At 35.9% G+C, this 26,523-nt stretch overlaps 1 protein-coding gene across 1 annotated transcript in view; it reads left to right on the forward strand.

Moving 5' to 3' along the window:
• LOC101737864 (protein embryonic gonad) overlaps window positions 1-26,523 on the forward strand; it is a 115,312-nt gene that overhangs the window by 47,918 nt on the left and 40,871 nt on the right. Inside the window, exon 2 of the mRNA XM_004927079.5 lies at window positions 11,976-12,053. Within this exon, the coding sequence (XP_004927136.2) occupies window positions 11,976-12,053 (78 nt within the window). The remainder of the gene's footprint in view (window positions 1-11,975; window positions 12,054-26,523) is intronic.

Genomic DNA, 26,523 nt, shown 5'->3' on the forward strand with positions numbered 1-26,523 from the left:
TTATAGAAAGAAGGACATGTTACACATAAAAATATTCAAAAGTACACATGTGGTCTCTAACCAAAAAACCTGTAAAGTACTCGAATTGTGAAAAGTGTGAAACAAAACGAGATATTAATACGTAAAAGTGGCTTTATCCATGCAGATAAAATGGCTATCAATTTAGTTTTAGAGTAAATATAAATGTACATATGTGTGTATTTGCGAAAATTGTCCGCGTGTCTGAGAAATAACTCTAAGCGCTTTCACAGATTAATATTCTGTTTATTCAATCTAAAATTTTAATTTATGCGTTCGTGGTCGCGGAAGACAATATCCGAAAATAAGAACGATTATGTTGACTCACCGCGTACGTCTATCTCTCTACGAGGGTCTGACAGCGGTGCCCAACTACGATGAAAATCGCAACAGACTTTGGAATATTAGATCTAAATTCAATACAATACAAATGGGAAAGGCAGCTGATACCCGGCACTGCCGATGCTTCATTTTAAGAACCGCCGTGAGCCGTCAGGTCAATTTACCTTGTAGACTATTTGAAACTAAAACATACCTAAACGGATCGCGTGTTTGTAAGCCGTCTCCTTTTCAGAACAGCGTGAGTACTTAACACGATGCTTATAAATATACATATATGTACCAGCATACATATATTATTATGTATATTTATAAGCATTATGTTAATTATGTAGCTGTAAGAATTATCATCTCATCCCTGGACTTTTGTAAGTGGTTAACACCGAAACGATTGCAAACTTATCTGCCAACAATTTAAAAAAACGTTGTTGTAAATTTCAAACATAGTGAATCAAAAAGAACTAATTAGATAGTTTACTTAATTTAATAAATATGTAATAATAATAAATAATATATTATTTAAAAAAAAACCACAACATATCGTAAAATGTATTTTTCAATTCTCACGAACCGTTACCGACATTCTCGATTGCGTGATATGTGACAATTGTATTAAGACGGACTTCCCATCTGCCAGACTAAAGTAAAAACACAGAGTATTCAATTAATTCCAATACTATCAACAAAAATTCCTATCCTTTTAAAAACACATTCTCTGACTGACTTAAAAATTACCTTTTAAAAGCCCTTTCGCATGAACAGTCCCGTCACAAGAAAGTTTATTAGATAAGCATAAATTAATAAATTACTCTTTCATCTGCCGCTCACATGAAATTAACTTGACAAATAAAAACACTTTGTAGCATTCTTAAGTTAAATGCAATTAGTATTGCCTTATATAGAGCAAGCAACCTTCGCAGGTCGGGCCTTAGCGATGGGAGCTCGCATCAAGCGACTTAACTTAAATAATGCTTTCATTAGATTTTATTTGAATTCAACGTAATGGTTTTTGAGCCTTCTGCAAAAAGGCCGCACGTGACTTTACTTGCTAATTAGTTATTTATTAAAAAGAATAGGCGCGATATTATTTTATTAGTAACTTGATAAACACTCGTAAGCTTTTGAAAGTCTATGAACAAGAAAACTGTAAATCTCAAACCATGGAAATTTTAGAACGATAAAAAATTCTGAATACTAAAACAAGATTACCATCACGAAGTGGTACATTCTTGAAGTACAGAACAAAAAACTGCTCCACATCGTCTTAACGAGACTTCGCATGAACGAAACCAGCTTACCATTTAGCTATTAAAGCATTTACCATTTACGGGTCCGTCGTCCCGTACGTCTGGTTGTCAACCTCCGGACATATTGTCGTGGACATTACCTATTTATTGATAGCGTACATTCGTTTTTTGTAGTCAATAAAAAAGTATGTAGGAATTGATAGCATGTCGCTTAGGGCGAGCGCACGCTGTGCTGACTTCAGTGACTTATATGTTTTAGTCAATTATCTGGTTAAAGCCTTATTTGGTTCGTTGTTCAACATGAGTTTCACGCTCGTAGCCGCATGGGCTCCGTAAGTGAATTGTGACTATACTGCCTAATTATCCCACTTAACATCACGAATGATTGTTGTGATGAAAGTTACTCTCATTGGTATGGTGAGTTGCTAAGTTTCTTGTCTAAGTATTTGAAATGTATTCTCAATTTCGTCTACTAAACTTTACTTTGAAACTAAAAATTACCAAGAAAAAAGTAAATTATGTATTAAATAATAAAAAAATGACGTTGATGATACTTCACTGTAAATTAAAATAACACATAAAAAAGGTCATATTATAAAAGAAATAATAGGGTTCATCTTATCGATAAAATTGATTTCTTCCAGACAACGGTTATAAGATTATATCATTATTCTACATTAAGGCTGCGAGCATGAAGCCGACCTTACTTCAAATTCATTTTCAATTCAACGAATGAATGTGTCCGTCACATCGACCGGCTTGTTTGTCAACATTGTATGAATTATTATAGTTTGTAACCATCCTTCGGCTATAACTCACTCAACTATTATCCTGATAAATGTGCCATGGGAAACCGTGAAAAATAATACAATTTATTACTTAATGTCTTAAATGCCTCTGTCTTGTTGGTTGTTAAGGTTTGACTTATGTACGGTAGCCACCGGCCGTCCGGTCGTCTCATTAGACTATGCAATGTGAATAATTAATTGTTTTCATAAAATAGAATATCAATTCAATAGACAGGAATAAGTTGACGGAGACAATACTTGTACTTTATTAGCCAGACTGATCCAAGCCGCTAGCATATTAAAAATAACAAAATTTAATATTTGCCAGTAACAATTTTATAATGGTTATAGTTTAATAAATATAAATACAAAATATCCTTGAAAACCGTTAACGATTTATGAATATCTAATCGCAAATTTACAGTGACTCAATTCATTAGACGTTCTAAAGCAATTAAAAACTAATATTATTATAAATTGTATTTTCTTATAAATTGCGAAATAGCACAATCAACTAAAGTACGAGTATTACAGTAAAGGTGTTAAACTACACTACAAAACGAGAAAGTTTCCATCTGGTCACATGTCCATCACAATGTAAAGCCATTCGACTCTACATAACCATGTAGAGCTAGCACTGCGATTGGATAAAGAGCCTATATTATTATTTTAATGTTTCTCAATTTGTATATAAGGAGTTAATATTCAAGGAAGCATGCTTTCACTTGAGTTACATGACGACCTATCGTGAGTACTTACTGGTGGTAAAACATTTTAATAATAAACAACGGTTTTTTGTGATTGATCACCTGAACCTCCAACTAGCTATGTTGACATATCCATTTAAAGTTATTTAATTTAAAAATGTATTAATTATGCAAATCTCAGAATAATAAAAGCTTTTTTAATATTTGGAAACAATAATAGTTCTTATGCGTAACACTCGGGGCAAATGTCTACGTGAACTTCCCAGAGACTGGACGCTACAAATTAGACACTGCTGACTTGTGTTTTTAGATCTTATAAAAGTAATTTTAATTAAATAAATAGTCTATGTATAAGCCGCGGTATAACATTGTTAATAACACGGACGATTACTGTGAGTTTTAAGTTAAAAAAAATACCGTAAAAATAATATAATATTAATTTGAAGATATGGTAGATAACAAGAAAAGAGCTAGGTACTTGGTGTTGATATTCGTCATACTCCATTCAACAAACATTAGATGCAATGTAACACCAAATAGTAAAACTAACCAAATAGTGTGTTTTTCGAAGAAAGATACATTTATCTTTTTGAAATCAGTAAAAATGTAAAAGTCAAGTTACTTTCCTTATGTTGACGGAACATATAGTCGTAAATCGAGCAGCACATGCAAAGCGGTGGCTATTCCGCGTCGCTCCAACTACAGCCTCTTCCATATATGAGATCGAATACGTTTTGTCGACGCTGCGTCGCTATTCCTTGCCAATTCTGCGCCGTCTTTGTCACATTCTGCTTCAGTATAAATTAAAAGAGATTTCTGCTCAACTCAACATCCGAGACACACTTTCAAAGCTCTGATTACTATTGACATCTAGTTGTGCTCCGAAATCAATTATAATGACCTGACGGATTGACTCGGCGGTGCAGTGGTTAGCGGCGGTGACTGTTGCACCGAGGGTCGTGGGTTTGATTCCGACATTAGACAAATATTCGCGTGACTAACAGCTTTGTTTGTTCTTTGTTCTTTGGTGTTTATAATGTATATATGCATATATATTTAAAAGTATAAAAATATGTATGTCAGTCTCTGATACCCATAACACAGGGAATCTTAATTTAGGGCCGGATGACCGTGCGTTATTAGTTTCCAGTTATTTTTATTATTATTATTATTATAACCTGACATTGGGTGTTACTTGTGTTTTTTTAAAATACCCATTTTTAATATATCTAGACAGAAAACAGTTTACTCCAGTGCTATTAACAAACCAGTGTTATTAATGTTAAAATGTTTCTGTTTACAAAAGACTGAGGGCAGTCTTATTTCTGAAAGGACTAGGAAATCATAAAATGAAACTAAATGTACTAACGGTCGTTGTACAACGCAAGTGACGGTACAACGACTGAAAACATAAGAATAATTATATTATATCATTACAATAATAAACAATTATTACACAATAAGAAAAGTCAAATATGGTACGACATATTTTCAAATGTTGGCGATTTAAATAAATGAAGTATAATTTTTTCTAATGAAATGACTGAAGACCACATCTCAATTGATTGTAATATACATAAATGTGTAGCCGAACAAATAGCAGAGCCACATGAAAATGATATAAGTACAAATCGCTATCTCTTCTGCAGTGGGCCACCCTCGAAACACAGAGCGCACGTCAGACACACATCTTTCACCGCGTCGTAAATTGCGTATTGTTTAGTTCAATCACAACGGTATTAGTACCAAGTCACTTCCTTATTTTCTACTGAATTTCTCTTTTCGTTGCTTAGTGTGAATGCAACCTTTTCTATAACAGAAGATTGAACTAAAATTATGATTTTGGTTTTTCAATATGAGATCACAGTTACACACGAGGTATTGTTATTTTATGTCGATTATGTAGCATGTAGCTATTGACAACGAGGCTAATGACCATTGAATGAGTCACGTCGGATAGTAACATTTAATCAGCAAAATTTGAGATATACTCGAGATGTACTTTAAAGTGCTGGATAGCTACAGCTCTATTATACAGACTTTATATTTTGAGCTCAGGTTTTAACCAGTAAGGTTTCTTGTTGTGATGTCTTTATGCTCTGGTAGCTTTTTACTATCGCTTAGGACGTCTGCCTACTTACACTTAATACATATAATCCTTTAATTACTTTACTACACATTGAATGCTTGCAGACAAGTATACATCGCATTTAATTATAGTACTTAACAACATTAATGATTTTCTCTGAACGACTCATGCAATTTGGATGTTGAGGCCGCGCACGCATCAGAAACAGGTCCCACCTCCGGCCACGAGTTCGGATTACGGTGTAACAAACGGATGATAAATAACAACAATTTGTTTTATTTACGAAAATCTGATTTTATAAAAATCAATTCCTGAAATTGACGAAATATTTAACGGGCCTTTTTTCAAGTTATTTCGTTACTATAATTATGATAAGTTATTTTATTTTATTAAGATATTTTTTACGCTAAAGATATTTCGTAAGCTTTTGATAAAGTAGTCTATGATCTTAAAAATGTCAACTATGTATTGTATATATATAAATGTACTATGTATTGTCAAAATTCGACTTCACTGATGAACACAGTACAAGTACATAATAACAAAGCTTTTGAGACGTTTAAAAGCTTGTGAGATGATAGGGCAACTGCTTAAAAACATATCATTCCATAAAAGTAGATAAGAGCCGTTAAGAAATCCAATATAATTTTATACAAACAAACCAAAAAATTAAGACGATATTTCATTAAAAGTCGAATTTTGAAAATTAAAAAACAAACCAACAATATTTATTTCAATCGATTTATATTCTCGTCCTTAATTTGTACGGGGATCGATTCAAGCTGTCACGATTGCGATTATTAATCGATATGATATTATCTGTGCAGACGATCATTCGGTACCCAAAATGAACCAACGGATGATTTATCAAAGTCTACCGTTGTGTTTGCAATATTTTTTATCTTAGCCGAAGGTTAAGGGCTAGGCTAAATTGATACAGTAAGTAAAGATTTCGATGTTTTACTTGAATACTGGACAGTTTGTAGAGAATTTTACCTTCGGCGAACAAAGAGTCAAATAACTCAAAAATCCAACAACACTATAACTTTACGATGATGAAATATCATTCCGCTGAACGCATACAATTTTACAAATGTTGCAGTGTTGACCATGGGAACCCTCCTGCTCTGACCAAGTTCTGACCCTGGGTGGTGATTGGACGATGGGTGTGCAAGGTGAAGTCGTTTGGTGTCGTAGGGCCCTAAAAATATCCTTGGGCCCGCGGTCTGCTCCCAGCATCTGGAGACCGTCAAGTCCCACATAGCCTGCGTGCCCCCAGGTGTGGATACCTCCTAGAAGGTTCAGCCTCCTGCCAAAAAAAAAGGTTATGCTATTCACGTTGAGAGCCGTTGGTTATATTATGTATTATGACACTTAACATCACGTGAACTATCTGTGAACTAATCAACCATCACAAATGTGCAGATGGTTCACCTAATGTAAACGGATAAATATTCATTTCCGGCATAGTTGTGTGACTCAATGTAATGTTAAATAAAAATATCTGTTACGGAAATTCGTATTACACTTGTTTCAATACAACACCGACTATAAACAACTAGAAGTTAACGTAATTTGAATAAAAAGCCTAATTCTGTCAACACAAAGCACCTGTCAACAATCAAGATCACCGTCAATCTATTTACCACCCAGCTCTCCACCCAATTAGCTGCGAACATGTAAAATTTCAATTTGGCCCGTTGTTGCGGTCACGTAAATAATACCCCGAAATGTGGATGCAATTCATTACATGTCAAAACGTCATCCGCTCGTCGACGGGCAACATGCAAGATTATTCGTACTCTCTACTCTCTGGGAGAACATTCAACTACGTCATTTGTTGTCGGCTGTGTTGTCTGTAGGGCTGCGAAAAACACGACGCGTATTTCTGGTGACACTAAAAAAACGATAAATTTTACAAATGTCATATCATACTGAAATTATTATGAAAACAAATGTTTTAATTTCAGTCACTCGTGCCATTTATTTGTTTCTGTAAAACGATTTGACCATATACTTTCCTTTTCAAACAATTACCTGTCTAAAAAACTTTTATTTAGTATAAATGATGTAAAATAATGAATATTGTTTGAGATATTGATATTGTTTTTAATCAAAGAGTTGTTAAATTTGTTTTAGAAAAGTGTGAGGTATCTATTTAGTTGTATAATTTCATAGATGATACGAATTATATTACGAATATAAAAAACGCTTTATGTTGTCTAGTGAGGCAGCCGAAGTGAGTGCATGCGTGATGCATGACGGCACATCGCGTTGTTGTTAGTTAGTCGCCACTAGTCGTTAACAATAATGCCAAAGGGCACCAGCTAGTGCTGAGAATAAAATAAAAATTAAGAACAAATCAGCCCAGTTTTTGTCAGCCCTACCTTAGTGCACTCAATCCTTCATCGGGAACCTTTGAGCGGATTGTTAAAAAAAGTGATATGTTAACAGAGGCCGGTCACGCCACCTCGTTAGCCCATCGCAACATATTATTAAAGAACGTTTATTTAATTTTATGTATTTCAACGAAATATTTTTGAGAAATGAACGATTCTGCTTAACAAAATACACAAAACGCACACGCACATTTTTGAGGTCGTCGTGGCCTAAAGTATGCATAAGGTGGCGGTGCACTCATGTAGACTGCTCTATTTTTATAAATGAAACACGAACTTATCAGGTGTTCACGAATGACTTCAACGACGGAAGAGTAATGTTTTTTAATTAAAAAAATTGCTCAGATGGGTAAGCGCTTAACGTCCTATCTGGTGTTAATTGGCTACCGGAGCTTAGAGATAGCATTAAACTTTCCTACGATTTTAAATGGAATTTATTATTGAAGGGGAAACTCAAAAAGTATATTTCTAGATCGCCGTACGTATGTTATTTCTTATCTTTGGTGAAGTAGTTTTGAACTTTTGGTGAGAATTAAAGATATTTTACAAATCATTAATCGAAATCTTTAAAAATTGCTTAATATAAATCCGTCAAGCAACAATTCAAAAATACATTCCTAATTGAAGATAACACTTGAGGCTTAAGCATTAAATTTTACCAACTTCAGAACGGCTGTTCGCATTTTCTGTTAATCAATTGTCAACTTTATGTAACGTTCTTGAGAGTTTTGTAGAGTTGGACATATGACCTTATTTTTTTGTAATGTATAAATTAATAGAACATTTTAAGTATCAATTTGTGCATGTCACTAAATAAATAAAGGTGTATTTACATTAGTTTTGTTGATAGAGTCGTGATGATTGGCCGTGTGATGTAACTAGTTATGAATGTTTGTTTATACATGTGTAGATTTTGAATTAATGTGGTTTTTTTTAACAGTAAGCCAGTTTAAAGATAGCTGTGTAGCAATGTTCGTAGGGTTAGTTAGAATATAGTTCCTATAAAACCAATTTTAAGTATATATTTACTTTGAGGGCAAATTATATCCTGATCCGCCTATTGTTGAGCGATTACCGGACTAACAGCACGCAATACTTCGCTGGGTAGTGGTGGAAATTCAAACCGCTAACCTTGCCCCACGAAGATTACCCAATAGGTGGTAGGTATTCTTTAACATTTCTCGGCACTTTCAACCCATGTATTTCATATTTCCACTGGAGGAGAACTATTGGAGCGGATGTCGCAATCATTCTCAACCTCTCGGCACAAAAAGTAGGTAGTTTAGTATGAATTTGCCTTTACACCACGACAAGTAGGCATAAATAAATTACTGAAACGTAAGCTTGCGTCAGGACTGAAAGGCCAATAGCCTAATAAAGACTGGGCGTCTTACCTACGTTTCTCTACGAACATGGTTGCAAAATCTATAAAGAAATCATCTCAACAGGATGGCATGATCCATTCTATTGACACTACAATCAAACAGGAATGCTTACATAGAGAACATTTGATTTTTCGTGCGTCAATTGGTACTCGAATCACGCAATCACACTTCAGATGCTGTTTAGAGCACACGAAATTTTTATAGGCAATACTACTATGACAACTCACTCGATACTCGATTGAGTATTGTTTTCGCGCCGCGTTTGGGTTTTCGCTATACAAAATATGTAATATGCAATTACTAAGTCAAGTGTACTTTTCTTTATTTGTTGATTAAATAAATAAATGAACTCACGACTCACCTGACATTAAGTAGTTTTCGAACCCCATATGTATAAGAGTAGCAAAATATTTTAACGTCATGATTGATGCACATGCTGAAACTACGAACTTTTAGAAGTCGTCGTGGCTTATAGGTTCATGTGCCCAGTGCATTCGTGTCCAGTGATGAGTCTGTGGTGGTGTTCTTATCTCGGAGGCAGGTCTCCAATGAAATACGTAAGTAACAAGTACTCACGAATAACCACCATGATGAAGGAACAATATTGTGTAATGAAATTCGAACCTGCAAAAACTGTAATTTACGCATTAACTTATGGTAGAGCGTTTTGTAATCCCACTGTAGTAAATATCACCACCAGCACCACCCTGCCAATTTCTGTTGTGATGTGCGTTTCGGTTTTAAGTTTGGAGCAACCGTTTTACTATGGAACTGAACTCAAAGTGGGAGGCGGCATTTACCTTATTTACGTTAATGGACTGGTAGGTAACCCCTGGTAAACCGTGAGCTCGTTCACTAATTTGATCAGTAAAAAAAATTACGAATAAGTTTGAAGCGTTTTAATTCAACTACCACTCACATTTTAGTTCACATGGTACTGGTAATACATGCTATGTTAACACAAACATTGCCATTAAGACATCTTGTAAGACTGTTATTTTAATACAACACTTTAAATTTGATTTGATTTACATTCAAGGCTCTCCAAGAGCACATGCACAGACTGCGTGCCTGTCTATCTCTACACGAGCCCCGGATTCGTTTATGAAATGCAAAATTATTTTTTTACAGAAATATTCCAAAAAAATATTCTGTTTCAATAGCTTCTGCCACGTGGATATTTTTTTAGGTTATCCAAAGGTACGAATCAAATTTTGCCGTTTGAAAGATGTAAATGCGAGATTATTTAGTGAATGTGGTTACAGAGGTTCCGATTTTGCTGGACTTTGCCTTGATAGAATAGGTCCGTTAGATGAGCATTAAATATGTGGTGAAAACATTACAGCTACCTGGCTGGTTCCACATTGCAACATGACTGAGTAGCATGTAAGATGGCGCCAGGGTCACTCATCACGGGTCAATTTCTTCTTAGATGCAACAATCTTCGGTACAGTGGAAGTATTTTTCATATATTTCCATTTTACAATGAAGCTTTACATTTGTTTTTATAAGGTTACACTTTACATTGAAGGAGCCAAAACTCTTACAACTCTTACAAGGGGGCGTCAATTGTGAGCAGTTTTTAGTGGAATCAGTACACCCTCACAGGAATGTACCACAGGGTGACCTATTTATCCCGTATGGCTTACAACACTCGTATAGTCCCGCACGTTTTAAAGATATGTTAACCACTTAACATCAGGTAGTCTATGTGTCCGTCAGTTTATATTTGAAAATTATTGAAAAGGTACAGGCAACTCTTTAAAGATAAAGGGCAACTTTTTAACACACGAAATTGTTCTTCCATATCAAATTTAAAATTCTAGAAAATTGTTTTAAATAATAGATTTTGCTAAAATCGTGTCGATATACGAAATGTCAAGTGAGGAACAACTGGTAATACATTTTTGATTATGATTCTAGACAAAATAAATAAAGCATTCAGAGCTAAGAATTCAAAGGTGATCCTTTTGAATCCATTCTAATTTAGATTCTATATTTATTTTGCTAATTCAATCGAGATTAATTTTAATTTACGCAATATTTTTATTAAATATTTTGAATCAAAATTACACAATGCGGTTGACATGTAGGGCCCAGTCAGGAGTCAGGAGCTGCAGGCGCTTCCACTCGGCCATGATAATATTCTGGCTATATACATATTAGCGGACAAGCTTACGGCTCGCTTGATGTTAAGCTCGTACCGGAACTCATAATCCCAACAATAATCCCGTCTCCGACGCTTAGACGTGATGCATAAATCTCAATTGTTTCAAATTTCGATTAGGTAGGAATCTTTCGAAGTGGAATGCATTACTGCTGCGCTGCGGAAACGGATCAGACACAGGTGTGGGTACTGCGCGTAGTAACAGTAATGCACAAAACACGCAATGTACGTTAAACACTAAGAATTCGTGTAATTTGTCGTCTTCATTTTCGTTACTTTAAAACCATTGAATTTTCGATGAATTTAAAAGTTGAATCCCGCTTATTAATCGATACAGCATTCAGTTTTGATAAGAGCATTAATTTGAATGTGCTCTTGCGGTAGGTAGGCTATAATGCTGTGTCTGGGTTATAATATATGGCTGTTCGTCGCCGGCAGGTGTTACTATAAAAAGGTTGAAATGATAATAAGTTCTCTGGTTATGTTCACCCTGGGTATTAGAAGTGTTCTAATTAAACTCATTGCTTCCGAAGGTAGACTAGGACGTGGTGCCCCTGATGGTAGATGGTAACGGTTACTCATAAAGATCAGCAATACCAAGAGCACAACAATAAGCTACCCACTCTTGCCAGTTTTCCAAACCGGATCTGAAGAAGAGCATATCATAGCGTTCAGGAAACGCTCTAAGGGAGAGTTCACAGCACGGTCGGAAACTATGTGGTCCCAAATGTAAATCCCAAAATATGTATGTAAATTCTTATAATCTAAAATGTAAATTTAAAAGCATATTTTAAAATAATTGTAATGCTTAATAATAATATTTTTAATAATTACAGATGAATCAACAATGCAAAGTGTGTGGAGAGCCCGCGGCAGGCTTTCATTTCGGAGCTTTCACGTGTGAAGGATGCAAGGTGAGAACTTTAATATTTTTTATTTTTTTTGCAATGCATTATTCAGTTCATTTATAAATATTATTTAAAGATAATTGTAATAAATACTTGAATTTATTTAAATATTCTATTGTCTTGCAACTACAAAGGGACTTAGACTCTGTCAATTAATGTAATTACACATTTATTTTTATTACATTTAACTGAGCTGAACATCATCACTCGATGTTTCGGTATACAGCTGTATCGACTATTGTACTAAGGAGACTCTTCTTAAAATATTTTATAATCTTATCTCAACGCGTCACATGATCGATGAGGACCCGATTAACATAAATACGTGTGAGCATAGCGATTGCAATAGGATACTGACTTATTTAATGTTGTTAAAAAAATACAAGTGTGCTCGTTTGCGATATTTCAATCACAGTAGGTAACATAAAGAGTGTTGAACATTCATTTTGAGTTTAAAAATATATTTTTAGCACATCATAATTATTTTACTATTTACTGGAATAATTAGACATATTCTATCACAATAGATTGTATTCTGAATAATGTCGATATTTAACATTACCAGACCGCGTATAAGAAAATATACCTATTATTTGTTCAATAAGCCATAACAAGTTATTTTTTGTTGTCAACATTAACTACAATATTGTGGACTCATAAAATGAGACCGACAAGCATATTACATTTCTCCCATGAAAGACTTTTAAGATCTCCATGGAAGCTAACTGATGACTATACAGTTAGGTAATGAGCGTCAGGGAGGAGAGGGCCGCGCCGCGGCGATGGGCGCATCGTATGCAATTTGGGCGTCAGAATCAATTTGCGACTTTTTTGTCGCACTGCGATGTCGGTCCATTAAATTTGCTGGCCCCGCTCTACGTAGGGGTGGTACCGTAGCCCATTATTAGTTTGTGAGAAAATTATAAAAAAATTGAAACGTAGGATTTAATGATTTTAAAGTCTTGTTGTAGTTGCAGACAAGGGGCCTGGCTCTGCCTCTGGCATTGCTGACGTCCATGGGCAATATACCAAGGTTATCGATACGAATGAATACCATATCAATACTGGTTATTTGATATTTTAGACTTCTGTTTTCAAATAAAGTGAATTTGAAAGTGTTAAAGAAGGAATTGATTATAAATTATCAATCTTTCATTAAAAATAAGTCAAATAAGAAAACTAAAGAGAAAGGTAGTGGTAGGACGTCTTGGAAGTCCGCACCGGTAGGTACCACCGCCCTGCCTATTTCTGCCCTAAAGCAGTGATGGGTTTCGGTTTTAAGGGCGGGGCAGCCGTTATACTGTTAAAAGTAAAACCTTACAACCCATGTCCCAAAGGTGTGTGGCGGCATTTAAGTTGTAGATGTCTATGGGCACCGGTAGCCACCTAACACCAGATGAACCGTGAACTCGTGCACCCTACTAAGCAATTAAAAAAATTACAATTACGGTAATTATTTACACAACGGGAGATAATAATCCGAAAATGTCGTATGTAGCTAATAAAATGTGCCATCACAATGAACTTGATGAACCCGACAAGTACATTACGCCCTCTTTTATTTATATTCTGGCATCCCTGACAGCTTGTACCCATGAAGCGTTCTTGAGTCGTAGCAGTCGGACGACGGAATATGTAAAGAAACGAAATTCACTTTGTTTCACGATGTCGTACGGAATTACAGTAATTAAGAGAATTTCGTACGACTTTGAAACTTGCTCGAACATATACTTTTTGGGTCGTTGTAGTGTGAAATTACCGGGAGTAAGTATTGTGAATCGGGTTGATATAGACGGCGATAAGTCCGTCGCTCTCTGCGAGGTTTGAGGTGAGTTTCAACTGCATTGCGCTTGTGACTGTACCATCTTTTAAACGAATCCTGCTTCACGACATAAATACTCAGATGAGTGTTGCCTCTTCGTGCAGCATCAAAATAGGTACGCCATAAGGTATTCATTGCTGAAGTTATTCATGAACAGGTTAGCCCCATGATCTGCAAACGAAGTAAAGTTCCTTCGTGACGAAGACGTCGTCGTATGAAGTCGTCGTGGCGTAACGGATAAGACGTCCAGTGTATTCGTGTTGAGCGATGCACCGGTGTTCGAATCCCGCAGGCGGGTACCAATTTTTCTAATGAAATACGTATTCAACAAATGTTCACGATTGACTTCCACGGTGAAGGAATAACTATGGGCTCTAGTAACCACTTAACACCAGGTGGGCTGTGAGCTCGTCCACCCATTTAAGTAATAAAAAATTTAAAAAAAGTGTGTGTGTCCGCTCCGACGCACGACTGGAGTTTACTGGATATAAAAAATTAAACGAAACAATACGAGAAATAGTTCTATATTACGACAACACGATACACTACAGATTATTAACAAATTAACGAGACACAAAACAAACGACTAACAAATATATGAAAATACAATAATGAGAGAAACGCGCGATCAGTACGAGGCTTTGTGGCGGACTGCCGGCGCAGCAGCCCGGCGTCACCTGCGATAACGCGGCCGCGCGTTGGCTCCTGATTGGCGCGCGCACGCATCACGCAATCAGGAGCCAATCAGGCGCATAACGCATTTCGTGTGACATGCTAGTACGATTTTGGTCCCCATAATTTTCATACCCCGGGCCTATATATGTAAATCGATTCTAAAGGAGTAAACTCCAAAAAGACGGTGACATTTTACAATTGGTTCTATAGTGTCGGTAGAAAAAGAGCACCACCTGAGTTTTTCCTATGTGTATCGTAAAGAAAGACTATGGAATTTACCCAAGAGCATGAGTTTGCGCACGAGTCCTGACAAAACTGAAATAGGCACCGAGCTACCAGCAATCACTGAACAACCAGCATTTCTACGCATTCCGAACTAGGCGGAACATATACGAAAGTAATTCTTATTTCCATGATAACGAGAGCCCCCGCCGCGAGACGCTGCCTGTCTCGATCATCGTTACAGTATTCATTGACTCTCGTATAAATTGTCATTTGTTATAAATCTACGTATGAGACTTAACAACAAGTTATTAATGTGTGAGATAACACGTGTGGTGCAGGAGCTTGGGATCGTAGCTTGAAGCGTGGTCTGATGCACCGTCGTGTTACAGGCGAGCACTCTGATGTTTTATTCGTGTACATATAGTGCGAATAGATGAGGCCGTTGATATAAGGCCGTTACTAAAACTCCCAAACTATTATACATATATCTGCTATTGCGATTACATGTGCGCAGTAACAAGAGTAACGAAGCATTACGAAATGTTACAGATTAGATACATACTTTGGAGGAGTTTACGTGTTCACAGATGATTTCAGATAATAATATAAGTCTTAAATAATCCCACATCATAATATGTTGAACTATTTTTTACTGTAAAATAAAATTCACGATCTACCTGATGAGAAGTTGTGATCGCCACCCTTTAACTACAGCTCGTTTCAATATTCTGCTTTAAAAGAGAGAGAAAATGATAACAGAAAAGTATCCGAGCTCCTTGACTACACAAAACAAGGCGTAGAAAATAGGAATTTATGTAACTGCATGTCGTAAAACATAATTATCGATCCAGAATATAAATCAAGAGATTATTAGTGGGCCCACAATGAGAGCCTTGTCGTCGTAGCTTTACGGTCGATGCGACAAGAACTGTTAGGAACCCGATCAATGAACTATACGAATTGTCCTATTTTAAGTGTACTTTTACTTTATTATATGTTTTCGATGGTGTAATGTGTGATGAAAATCGAGTCCTTAAGTCACTAGCTTTTTCAATACCAAATGTTAGCGACTATAAACTATTAGTTATAACAGATGTACGAACGACTTGTGAGCGTTGATGAACCGTCAATGCACCACATTGATTCTGCGAAGCACTGCTCTTGCTGGGGCCAGTGTTAGCAGCACTCCCGGTTCGAGTCCCGTGAGCTCACCTATACGTCAAGGAGAAACTGAAATATCCTCTCAAGGCTACTAGCATAGGTAGAAAAACATAATAATTACAGAATATTAACTGAAGTGACAGGTGGACTCGTGCGACCACGTCGCCGTGGTCTCTCGCATGGTGACCCCCACAATACAATTAATACATATAATAAAATATCACGTTTTCATTAAATACGTTTATAATGAAATATTAAAAAAATTTTTTTTGTCGTAGAATACTTTTTTAAATGAACGAAGGTCATAATTAAATGCGATGTCTCAATTTGCAAATTAAGCTGTTTTTAAATATATTGCGTCTAAGTCATTAATGCAAAAACTCAAATTTTTTTTGAACTACTAAATTATTCATTTCGAATATTTTTATTTTGTAAAAAATGTATTTCTATAGTAAATACGAACAGATAAGCACCTGCAAGAGATTACTCGAAGCGTAGCGCCGTCTATGGTGACATTCACATCCTTCACTAGTTTGAGATTTACTGTTCGTTGCTACGTGTTCTAGTTTCAACTTATTTTGTTCTCATTAAAATCAATTTTTAATACTTAATTTTCATACTTATCTCTAAATTGTATATTTTTGTCTCAAGAATGCAAAGGTCAATCGAGAGTCCGAGGTATCATTGAAACATTGAAAATTGAGCTGTTTTAGCTAATAAAGTTTTGTCCAGTTATTATTAACTTTTGATCGTGCATATAATGTTGTGATCGTATAGTAGCTAGCACCGCGTTACCTGTATCAGCCGCGAATCTTCATGTGTTTCAGTATGAATGGTAGTGTGTGTTGCGTGAGCTCCACGAAGCACTTAACATCAGGGGCACTGAGACCGTAGGTTCACTTTTTTTTGCCCTTATAGGCAGACTTGCGTACGGCCTACCTGATGGTGAGTGTTTATCGTCGCCCATGGACTTCAGAATTCCAGGGACAGAGCCAAGCCGCTGCTTACCGTTAAGTACTCTCCACAAGCGTCGTTTGAAGAATAATATGTCGTAGCGCTCGGGAAACACCGTGGAGGGGAACTCATTCCAAAGCCGGATGGTAAGTTTACGACATATAGAATCGACTGAGTATTGTTGCATCACATGTCCGGACGAGTTATTTGTCGCCTGCCGCGCCTGTACATTCCTGTTGCTGTTTCAAATAGTTCTTGTCCAGTAAGTACCCCGACGGGCGGACGACGTTGCAACTCACTTAAAAACCAGATAGCCAATTAAATTATGGATTGCCCGCAAACTGAGATCTAATTTACTTACCAACATTTATCGAAACTGATTACACGATTAACATAATTAAGTATTTATTCAAATTAGTAAAACAAACATACCTAGTTCTGAGACGCGTGGGCGTTTCATTAATATGTTAATATCTCCCTTATTTTAGAGTTTCATATTTCGTTAAATTTATTATTATTTCATATTTCATTACTATTTTAATTTAGTACTGTTACAAAGGGCGGTACATGATATTAGGTATTTTTATTATCGATTTGATTTTCAGAGATAATTACTTAATTTTATTAAAAAACTTAAATGTGAATTTTAAAAACACGTACGACATCAGCGCTTATACACCGGGCTAATGATATTCTGTCTGCAGATAAAAAAATACAGCTATCTTTTTACAAAAAAAAACAGAGCGTGAGTTTCCAAAATAGTTCTAGATGACATTTGAATTCTAAATGCAGATGGGCTCATTCTAAAATTACTCGAACCAGTTATTGAAAACTAGTGTCACGCTAGGTGTCACCGCCTTGTTTAATTCTGCCTTAGAACAGTAATGCGTTTCAGTTTGGGCAGTCGTTGTATTGTAAAACTGAGATCTTAGAGCTATTGTCTCAAGGTGAGTGGTGGCATTTACGTTGTAGATGTCTATGGGCTCCGCTAATCTAACACTAGGTGGGCCGTGAGCTCGTCAATCCATCCAAGCAATAAAAATAATTGTTTCAAATTAGAAGACTCTCTTTGATATTACGTTGTCATATTGTACGAAAACACATTGTTTGTTTGTTAATTCAAAACATTGCCGTGCATTCGGTATTTAACAATTTTACGTAACAGAGAAAAACAAAGCAATAGATGTGTTTTATTACTATATCACCACTCCGACATTTAAGCCCATGACCCTATCCATGATAGAAGACCAGCGCGCCATAAAAGTGTTTTGTCAATCATCTAGTTCGGCGGTACGACGCCGGATCACCAAGCTTGACATAATTTAACTTGCTTTACTAATTAACCGTAGGTGTTTTATATTTGGTAGTTACAAGTTGCGAGCGACGATTTACGACACTTATAAAAACTTAATTTGGGTGAAGAGTACACATAAATTATAATTACATTGAACTTACAAACGTTTCATCGGAGTTACGAGCCTAGCTTGGAATTCTGTAGAGATGTTAGTTAGGCGTGATATATGGGCGCAGCCGACACGGAATAAATTTAACGTTTTCTAATTAATATCGTGGACTTTTTTGTGTTCATTAATTCTAAATTGTACGTATCTAGGCGTTATTATGTGCGTTCGTGAAATTCACGAAAATTTGATTGCGTCTTTAGCGGTTTCTGTAATTAGCGTAAACATTAGTTGTGGGGCGTAATGTGAGCCCGCACCGCCTGCTTACGCAACCTAGGGTTGATACGTTTCGGCTTGAAGGGTGGGGCAGAGATATGGAGACTTCACCCTAATTAACTGAATGTCGGTTTTCTTTAGCAAAACTGAGCTTAAAGAAATGTATTCTGTATTTCCACATAACACATGTTATACGTGTGTTTATTAACATATTTTTTAAAATTTTAATAACTTTACATTTAGGTTAAGCTGTGAACATAAGTTTATTGACACACAAACTAGTATGAAATGATACATATTAATTTCATATGTAAAACACGGCACGTGTTATGAATTGTAATTTCGAAGGGCCGTTATCAATATTCATTTAATTCGAATAGACATTCAGAACGATACTTTGATTAATTAATCGATTTTACAAAAATTACAACTATTGCTATGAATATTTTTTCCAAATACCTCGTTTCTCCGCAGATTTGGAAGTGAAGAGCATCACAGACTTATAATATCTTTTGAAATGAAATATGTTTTGATCGATGGGACAGCTAACAGAATCGTTTTTAGAAAAATAAAATTCGACCACATGTTTCAAGATGGATGTATGCCTTTACACACTGGTGTAAAAGCGCTCTGTTAAGCACTTAATATGAGGCGGGCTGTGAGCTTGTTCACGGATTTGATCCAGCAATCGCTAAAATTTAAAATAACGCATCAATAGTGTTGATTGTGTGAGCAGTTTACGTCCATTATAATGCCAGGCAATAAATTAAGTTCAAATACCGGTTGTTTTTCTCGAAACGTAATTATAATATGGCTAGGCTTAGAACGAGATGAACAAATTTCTCCCGGGTCGAGTGGTGTGGTGGTGGATAGAGTTGCCCGGACGTCTGAGCGTTCAGTGGGTCCGCTCGAAGAGGTTTCAAGAAGAAGCCCGGGCTTGGGCGAGTTCTCCTCAAGTCTGATGGATGGCGTTAATTAATAATGATCTCTCGAGTACAACTAACGTTTCAGTGTTTTGATAACGATTAATAGTTTTCGATAAGATAAGTGCAATTAATTTGTTAACAGATACGATGATGTCTTCGAAATTACTTTCCATTTGACTCTAACGCTATTAATAATGTCAATATGTCGCCAACAGGTTACCGACTGTTACAGCAACACTTGTAAATCTAATTAGCATTAAGAACATTTCGACTTTTAAAGAGTGACTCATCAATAATAATATTATTATTTTGCTAAAAGGATCATACACGACAATATGTTTATTATTTCATACCTAATGTTGTGTGTTAGTCTTATTGCAGTTTTCATGAACTCGGGTAACCACTTAAAGTCATTGGGGCGTGAGTCTGCCGGTCTCACAATTCACGACTCATATCGCGTTCCTCTTAACACATTCATAATTTCCTACTTCTTTAAATTATTTTTGGAATTTCAAAGCAACGATCAGTACAGCATTAAATAAAAATTAACTTAATTTATACACGCGGCGTCGGTCGCCGTATGTATTTTAATGACTTTTAATGCACGTACGCCACATGAATTATTCATTTAACCATTTTGGCACACGAACATACATGCATACTCGTTTTCCGTTATATTTGTACTTTACATCGGTTTTGTACATAGAAATTATTGTTTTAATGTGTTCTGAGCAAACAATGTCATTGACACTTTGTTTGTAGAAATCATTTAGTTTAGTAGGCTTTTGCATCAATAGGTCTTGGAGTACGGCCGGGTCGAACCCGCCAAGCAGATCGTTTGCGTACTGTGGAAGATTTAAAGCTGTTAGCAGTTCAGTCTGGTACCATATGAACGGGTACATACGTATACACCTAACTAGTTTTCACACCGTTCACTCAATGTTAAGCCGTACTTCTAAATCTCAATGGGCTTCGTATAATAACGATCCAACCCTTCACACTAGAATGCACAATTGGTTAGCGCCTGATATTTGGCCAGACGATAGCTAACACTAAAGACCATAACTATTTGACAGCACCAATCCCGTCCCGGGACAGCTCAATCATTGAAAGGGAGAAAGTAGAAATTAAGGAAGACCGCGAGGTTTAATTAACCGTTAAAAGTGTCGAATTATTATACATACCTAGTTTCAAAGATCAATCCGAAAGCGTGTCTCAGCTCATCACATCGGACATCAATATATTGATCTGAAGCGGTGCACATAGTTCACGCGAGCCAACGGTGAAAGTTCACACGCTCAATAAATAACATAGAAACGGTGTCCGTCGGTCAGTCCAGTGCTTACCACGAACTTTCATTTCCATTGTGTCACTCGATGGGTGGACAGGGCGATATCGATTTTGATTATCGATTATACTGCTATGCTATTTTGTGTGTCGTGATCGTATTGATATTTTTCTTATAGAAAATTTTATCGGAATTATGTAGTACGTTTTTATATTTAGCGTGTAGCGATCTAGAGCTCAATTTGATGAAGAGTTAAGTTCTAATATGGATATGAGGAATAAAATTTTACTCGTTCGAGATCATACAACCTGCGAACCTAGAACTGAATAATCGATTTTAAACTACGGTAGGAGCCTCGTTGAGTCCGCCGCATTGCCGGAATATTTGAGGAACGTTGACCATAAATACCCTAAGATCTCATGGTACATATAAAAATCGTAAGCCGATTCTATACCATTCATTACGTGCGCTGAGATGTTTAATTACGTCTCAGCTATTTAATATGTTTCAAGTTTCTGGCTTAATGCAATGTCTTTAGTTAAATCATAATATATTTTTAAAAAATATGACTAATATTTATTTTAATGTCAATCAAATCAAATACAAAAATATAAGAATAGATTCGTCGGCACCTCAGATCCAAACGTCTAGCCAATCAGTATCCTTGTTAAAAATTATAATCAATTCTATCACTTTTGTTGCTTCGATGTGTCACTTGTTAAAAATTAATGAAATGTTAAAATTGATTTGTATAAGTAATGCAAGGGTTCTTCATATTATACGGTCACGCTACCTACTTGGTTTAAGATTTAAAACTTCTAACAAGATCTTACTAGAATTTAAATAACTGGTGGTAGTAGGTGGTGGTAGGACCTGTTGTGTGTGAGTGTGGGACCTTGAGACTCTCTAGAGGTCCTACCACCAGTAATTACGCAAATTATAATTTTGAGGGTTTGATTTTTATTACACGATGTTATTCCTTCACCGTGGAAGTCAATCGTGAACATTTGTTGAGTACATATTTCATTAGAAAAATTGGTACCCGCCTGAGATTCGAACACCGGTGCATCGATCAACACGAATGCACCGGACGTCTTATCTTTTAGGCCACGACGAGTTCGCATTTAATTTTTTATTTTTCAAATTTAATTTAATTTCAAGAGTCGCCAGCTCTCATCTATTAGGATTACGATGCTTTTACGCTCAAATAAACACTTCATCAGGACAGATTTAAAGATAAATATTTACAGGAATTAAAAAAGGATATAGGTAAATACAGTTTACGTAATTAAAAAAATACAGAACCCTAAAACTACCACGCGCATGAAAATCAGTGTGTGTATGTATGACATTTGACGCCCACGCATGATCTTTGCAAATCATGTGAGGTAAACGCACACATTCAAATCAAATCATCCGTGACCACTATAATATTATTATGAAGCTATTTTAAACGTCGAATTTTATTATTGCCTCTCGAGCCGTCCAGTATGCTAACCAGCTTTTGTTTTATTGCTTAGATGGGTGGACGAGCTTATAGCCCACCTGATGTTAAGTGGTTACTGGAGCCCATAGACATCCACAACGTAAATGCGCCACCTACCTTGAGATACAAGTTCTAAGGACTAAAGTATAGTTACAACGGCTGCCCCACCCTTCAAACCGAAATGCATTACTGTTTCACGGCAGAAATAGGCAGGGTGGTGGTACCCAGCCGCGCGGATTCACAAGAGGTCCTACCACCAGTAATTACGCAAATTATAATTTTGCGGGTTTGATTTTTATTACACGATATTATTCCTTCACCGTGGAAGTCAATCGTGAACATTTGTTGAGTACGTATTTCATTAGAAAAATTGGTACCCGCCTGAGATTCGAACACCGGTGCATCGCTTCAACACGAATGCACCGGACGTCTTATCCGTTAGGCTACGACGACAAAGTCGATTATATGCAACACTCTTCAGCTGAAAGACACGATTATTTCGTGGTAGAAATGGTCGGTGTTGCCTGTGGAGGTTAAGAACTGACCGTCATGTCATAAGTAGTTAGGTAAATAATAATTGATATTTTGTTATTGTTTCTTCATCGGGGAAGTTGTTTGTGAGTACGTACTAATTTACCTAACTTACATATTTCGAAAGAAAATTCTAGCTACTTATATTGCCCTTGTACGAAAACGAGGATACGGCTCAGTTGATGGTGATTGGCTACCGTCGTCTATGGACGTCAGCAATGCCAGGGGCAGAGCCAAGCCGCTGCCTACCATTAAGTACTCTCCACACTCTTTTGAAGAAGGATATGTCATAGCGCTCCGGAAACACCGTAGAGGGGAGCTCATTCCAAAGCTGGATGGTACGTAACAAAAAAGACTGAATGAGCGCAGTGGCTCCAGGTAGTATGGATGAAGAACTCTACTCATAAAAAACATAAAGATTTTAAAGAAAAGAAAATAGAAAACAGTTTTTTTAATTCAGTGTACAGATAGCTTTTTTAGCAACACGATATTATAACCTTTAATTAGGTACTCAGATATAATGTACATACTTAATATAATAATAATATATGTATTGTACGTTCTACTTGAGATATTATATGTGATTAGTTCGCGGCACAAATAGGTCTCCTGCCTATTGCAGCAGTGAGCACGCCTTGCCATCATCACAGGAACTAATGCTACTCTCGACGTCGGTGGTCCCTCCACCTCCACTCCGGTGACTCGTGTTTTCGAATCGACATGATAACGGATTTGTTTTATGAATATTATTATTGTTTGAAAGCTCTGTTTTATGTTTATGACATATGTAGTTTTATTGTTTGTACTATATAGTAACATCGTTGTGAATGAATGTGATGAAAATGGTATCACAGTTTTATTTAGTCATAATGTCGACCGTTGAATAAGCTTACAATTCATCCCGTATGAAGTGGTTACCAAAGCCTATAGGCATCGCTACGTGAAGGGCATCAACTACCTTGAGACATGAGGTCTAAAGTCTCAATTGATGACGTCTACTTTATATCATTATCACGAATTAAGGACGTCTTCATAAAGTGACGGTCCCATTCTTGAATAGGAACGCATAACTGCTCCCATAAGCAGGGACGCCTGATCACGTATTGCTTGGTTGCAGTTCACAAAACACGTTGTTGGATCGTTCTATCGTTGTAGCGGGCTGTGTAAAATTAACATATAAATAAAATATAAATCACTAAAATCGACAGTAAAACATTAAATTCCCTCAAACGTCTGATTAATGAAAATTATTAATCCAGTCATTATCATTCATCATCATTATTCATTGGTTGTCAATTTGTTTCATTTAATTTGCTTGAGGATCAATTGCCTGATTGGTATTTTGTACATATTGTAACGCACTGGGGTTCAGGATAAATAAAAAATCTACCGAAGTACAAGTTAATACTGTATTAGCACTTAGAATACTTAAAACACTTCACAAACACTTTAAAATTCTCGATTCGTTCGCTGCAGCGCTTAAATAGTCGAGAAGAAATCCCTAGAATCGTCGAGAATATTCCACAAAAGTCGAGTATTGTGTGTTTCCGCCATCTGACAATAGATGGCGTTGTACTTCTCGAGAGTTCTAGATCCTATGATATTCGTTCGACTATTCGGCGATAGATGGCGTTACTCTTACCGGCGTAACAATATATTGCATTGGTCATAGGTATTGATGTAAAATGTTATATGTAGTTACTTATATCTACACATATATTTATTTCTTCGTATGGGCAATATAGTAATATTATCATTATACTATATATGTACTTACGTATGTATATATTAATTGCAATCGGTATACATACCGCGTATAAGTTCACTCCTTAGATGATTCTTGTCCCCCTGATTATTTGGTATGTAGAAGAGATCGCTCTCGGTGGTAAGAGTGCCCTTTGAACTTTTTGCATTTAATGATTTTGTATTTATTTCATTATTTAATATTGACGTACAATAAAGCAACCTCTATTCTTCTCTAAGATCGATTCTTTAATGTGCGAACCGAATCAATTTTTATATTTACTTTTATGACATATTTCACCTACAGTCTAAATAAATAAGTAATGCACAAAATTGTCATTCAACATGATAAATCATTTGAAAATTGGCAAAAATCTGTGAATATTCTTTAAAATACAATTAACAAAACTGTGTTACTTTAGGCAAAATTTATCGCTTTTATGTGATAATAAGACGTATTCATTAAGACATTCTTTCGGATTTTTATCTTAATATTGAAGTCCGAAATATGTTGGATGCGGAATCCAACCAGTCCGACAATATGTCAGGTACGAAAAGGAAGGCACATCCTCTCTTGTGATTAAAGTGTTCAAATATATGCCAGTAAAAGGTTAATGTGCCAAAACTATTCTCAAGAACGGTGTTTGGTGTCGGAGCCGTTGACAAACACAATGTCATAGACATGCTGAAGGTCACCGGCCACAATTTCTCACGGAAAGCTAATAAAAAGAACGTTATCGTTTTCATTCGAAAGTAAATTATTAATTTAATATAATAACCTCAATAAGGCGAATGTTAAATGATGTTTATATTAACCTTTCGCGTGCGAGACTCGCAAAAAGCGAATTGATATTCTAACGACGCTTCTTACGACATTGCACTGTGTTAGCTAATTTTAGTACTCGACAATATGTGGCTTACACTTTAGCATATAATGGAGACTAGAGTTCACTACATTATGATGAGAACCAATATACTAACAATGGTAGATTTAAAGTATCAGGAGCACTAAAGGCGATTGTTTTTAAACAATCGGCATTAAATAATTTAGGTTTCCTAATACTGAGGGAAGTTTAGAGAGAATCAGAAAAAAAGAAAAAGAAAAATGCTTGTTTCCAAACTCAAAATAAAGACAGTGTTAAAAAGCAAAAAAATGACTTTGTACTAATACAAATATTGTAACATTTACAAATTTAATACTAATTAGTTCATCATTCTCCTGTCCTTCTCCCAGTCACCTGGGGTCGGCGCAACATGTTTTCTCCTTCCATACTCTTTTGTCATATATTATACAATTTCTTCGCTCACTCCCCCTACATATGTCGTCTTTCGTTCTTTGTTTTTTCATTATTTTTTTCATTAATATTAATTAGTTATTTTAAGTATATAGTTTGTTACATGTTTTAGGTTTTTATTTACCGTTGCTATTGATTGTCTATGGAAATAGTTGATTAGGAAGTTGAAAACGATAGTAGACTTCATGTTTGATGGAACTGTGGAAACTCGTTTCTTATTAATGTAATGTGACTTATGATAAAATGAAAAATTCAATTAAGTATAGTTAAATAGTAATCACCGTCATTTACAGATTAGCTATGGTAATATTGAAATTAATACGAATACCAATTTATTCCGAAACTAAATAATTCTCTTAAATTTTCACATCAAATTAAACTAGTAATCGTTTTGGAAAAATCAACAAGATATAAAATATAATCAGTATCAGTGATATATTATCATAACAGTTGTACCGTATTTATGTAAACACTCGTAAAACTAATTGCTTTTAGTTGGGTGTAGTGGTCGACGGCCACCAGGCGGTTCGGGTCCACGGCTCCCTCTACTGACTACTTGCACTATTCTTTCATATCATAGGAAACAATGTTGATTTTAATTCAAAAATATGGTCTAACTTCGTGATATCGTGACAATAAGAAACACAGAACATGAAACGGAAGAGTTACATAATAATACTTTTTCTAATCATCT

Source organism: Bombyx mori, chromosome 11, assembly GCF_030269925.1.
Source record: "Bombyx mori chromosome 11, ASM3026992v2".
NCBI classification, from domain to species: domain Eukaryota; kingdom Metazoa; phylum Arthropoda; class Insecta; order Lepidoptera; family Bombycidae; genus Bombyx; species Bombyx mori.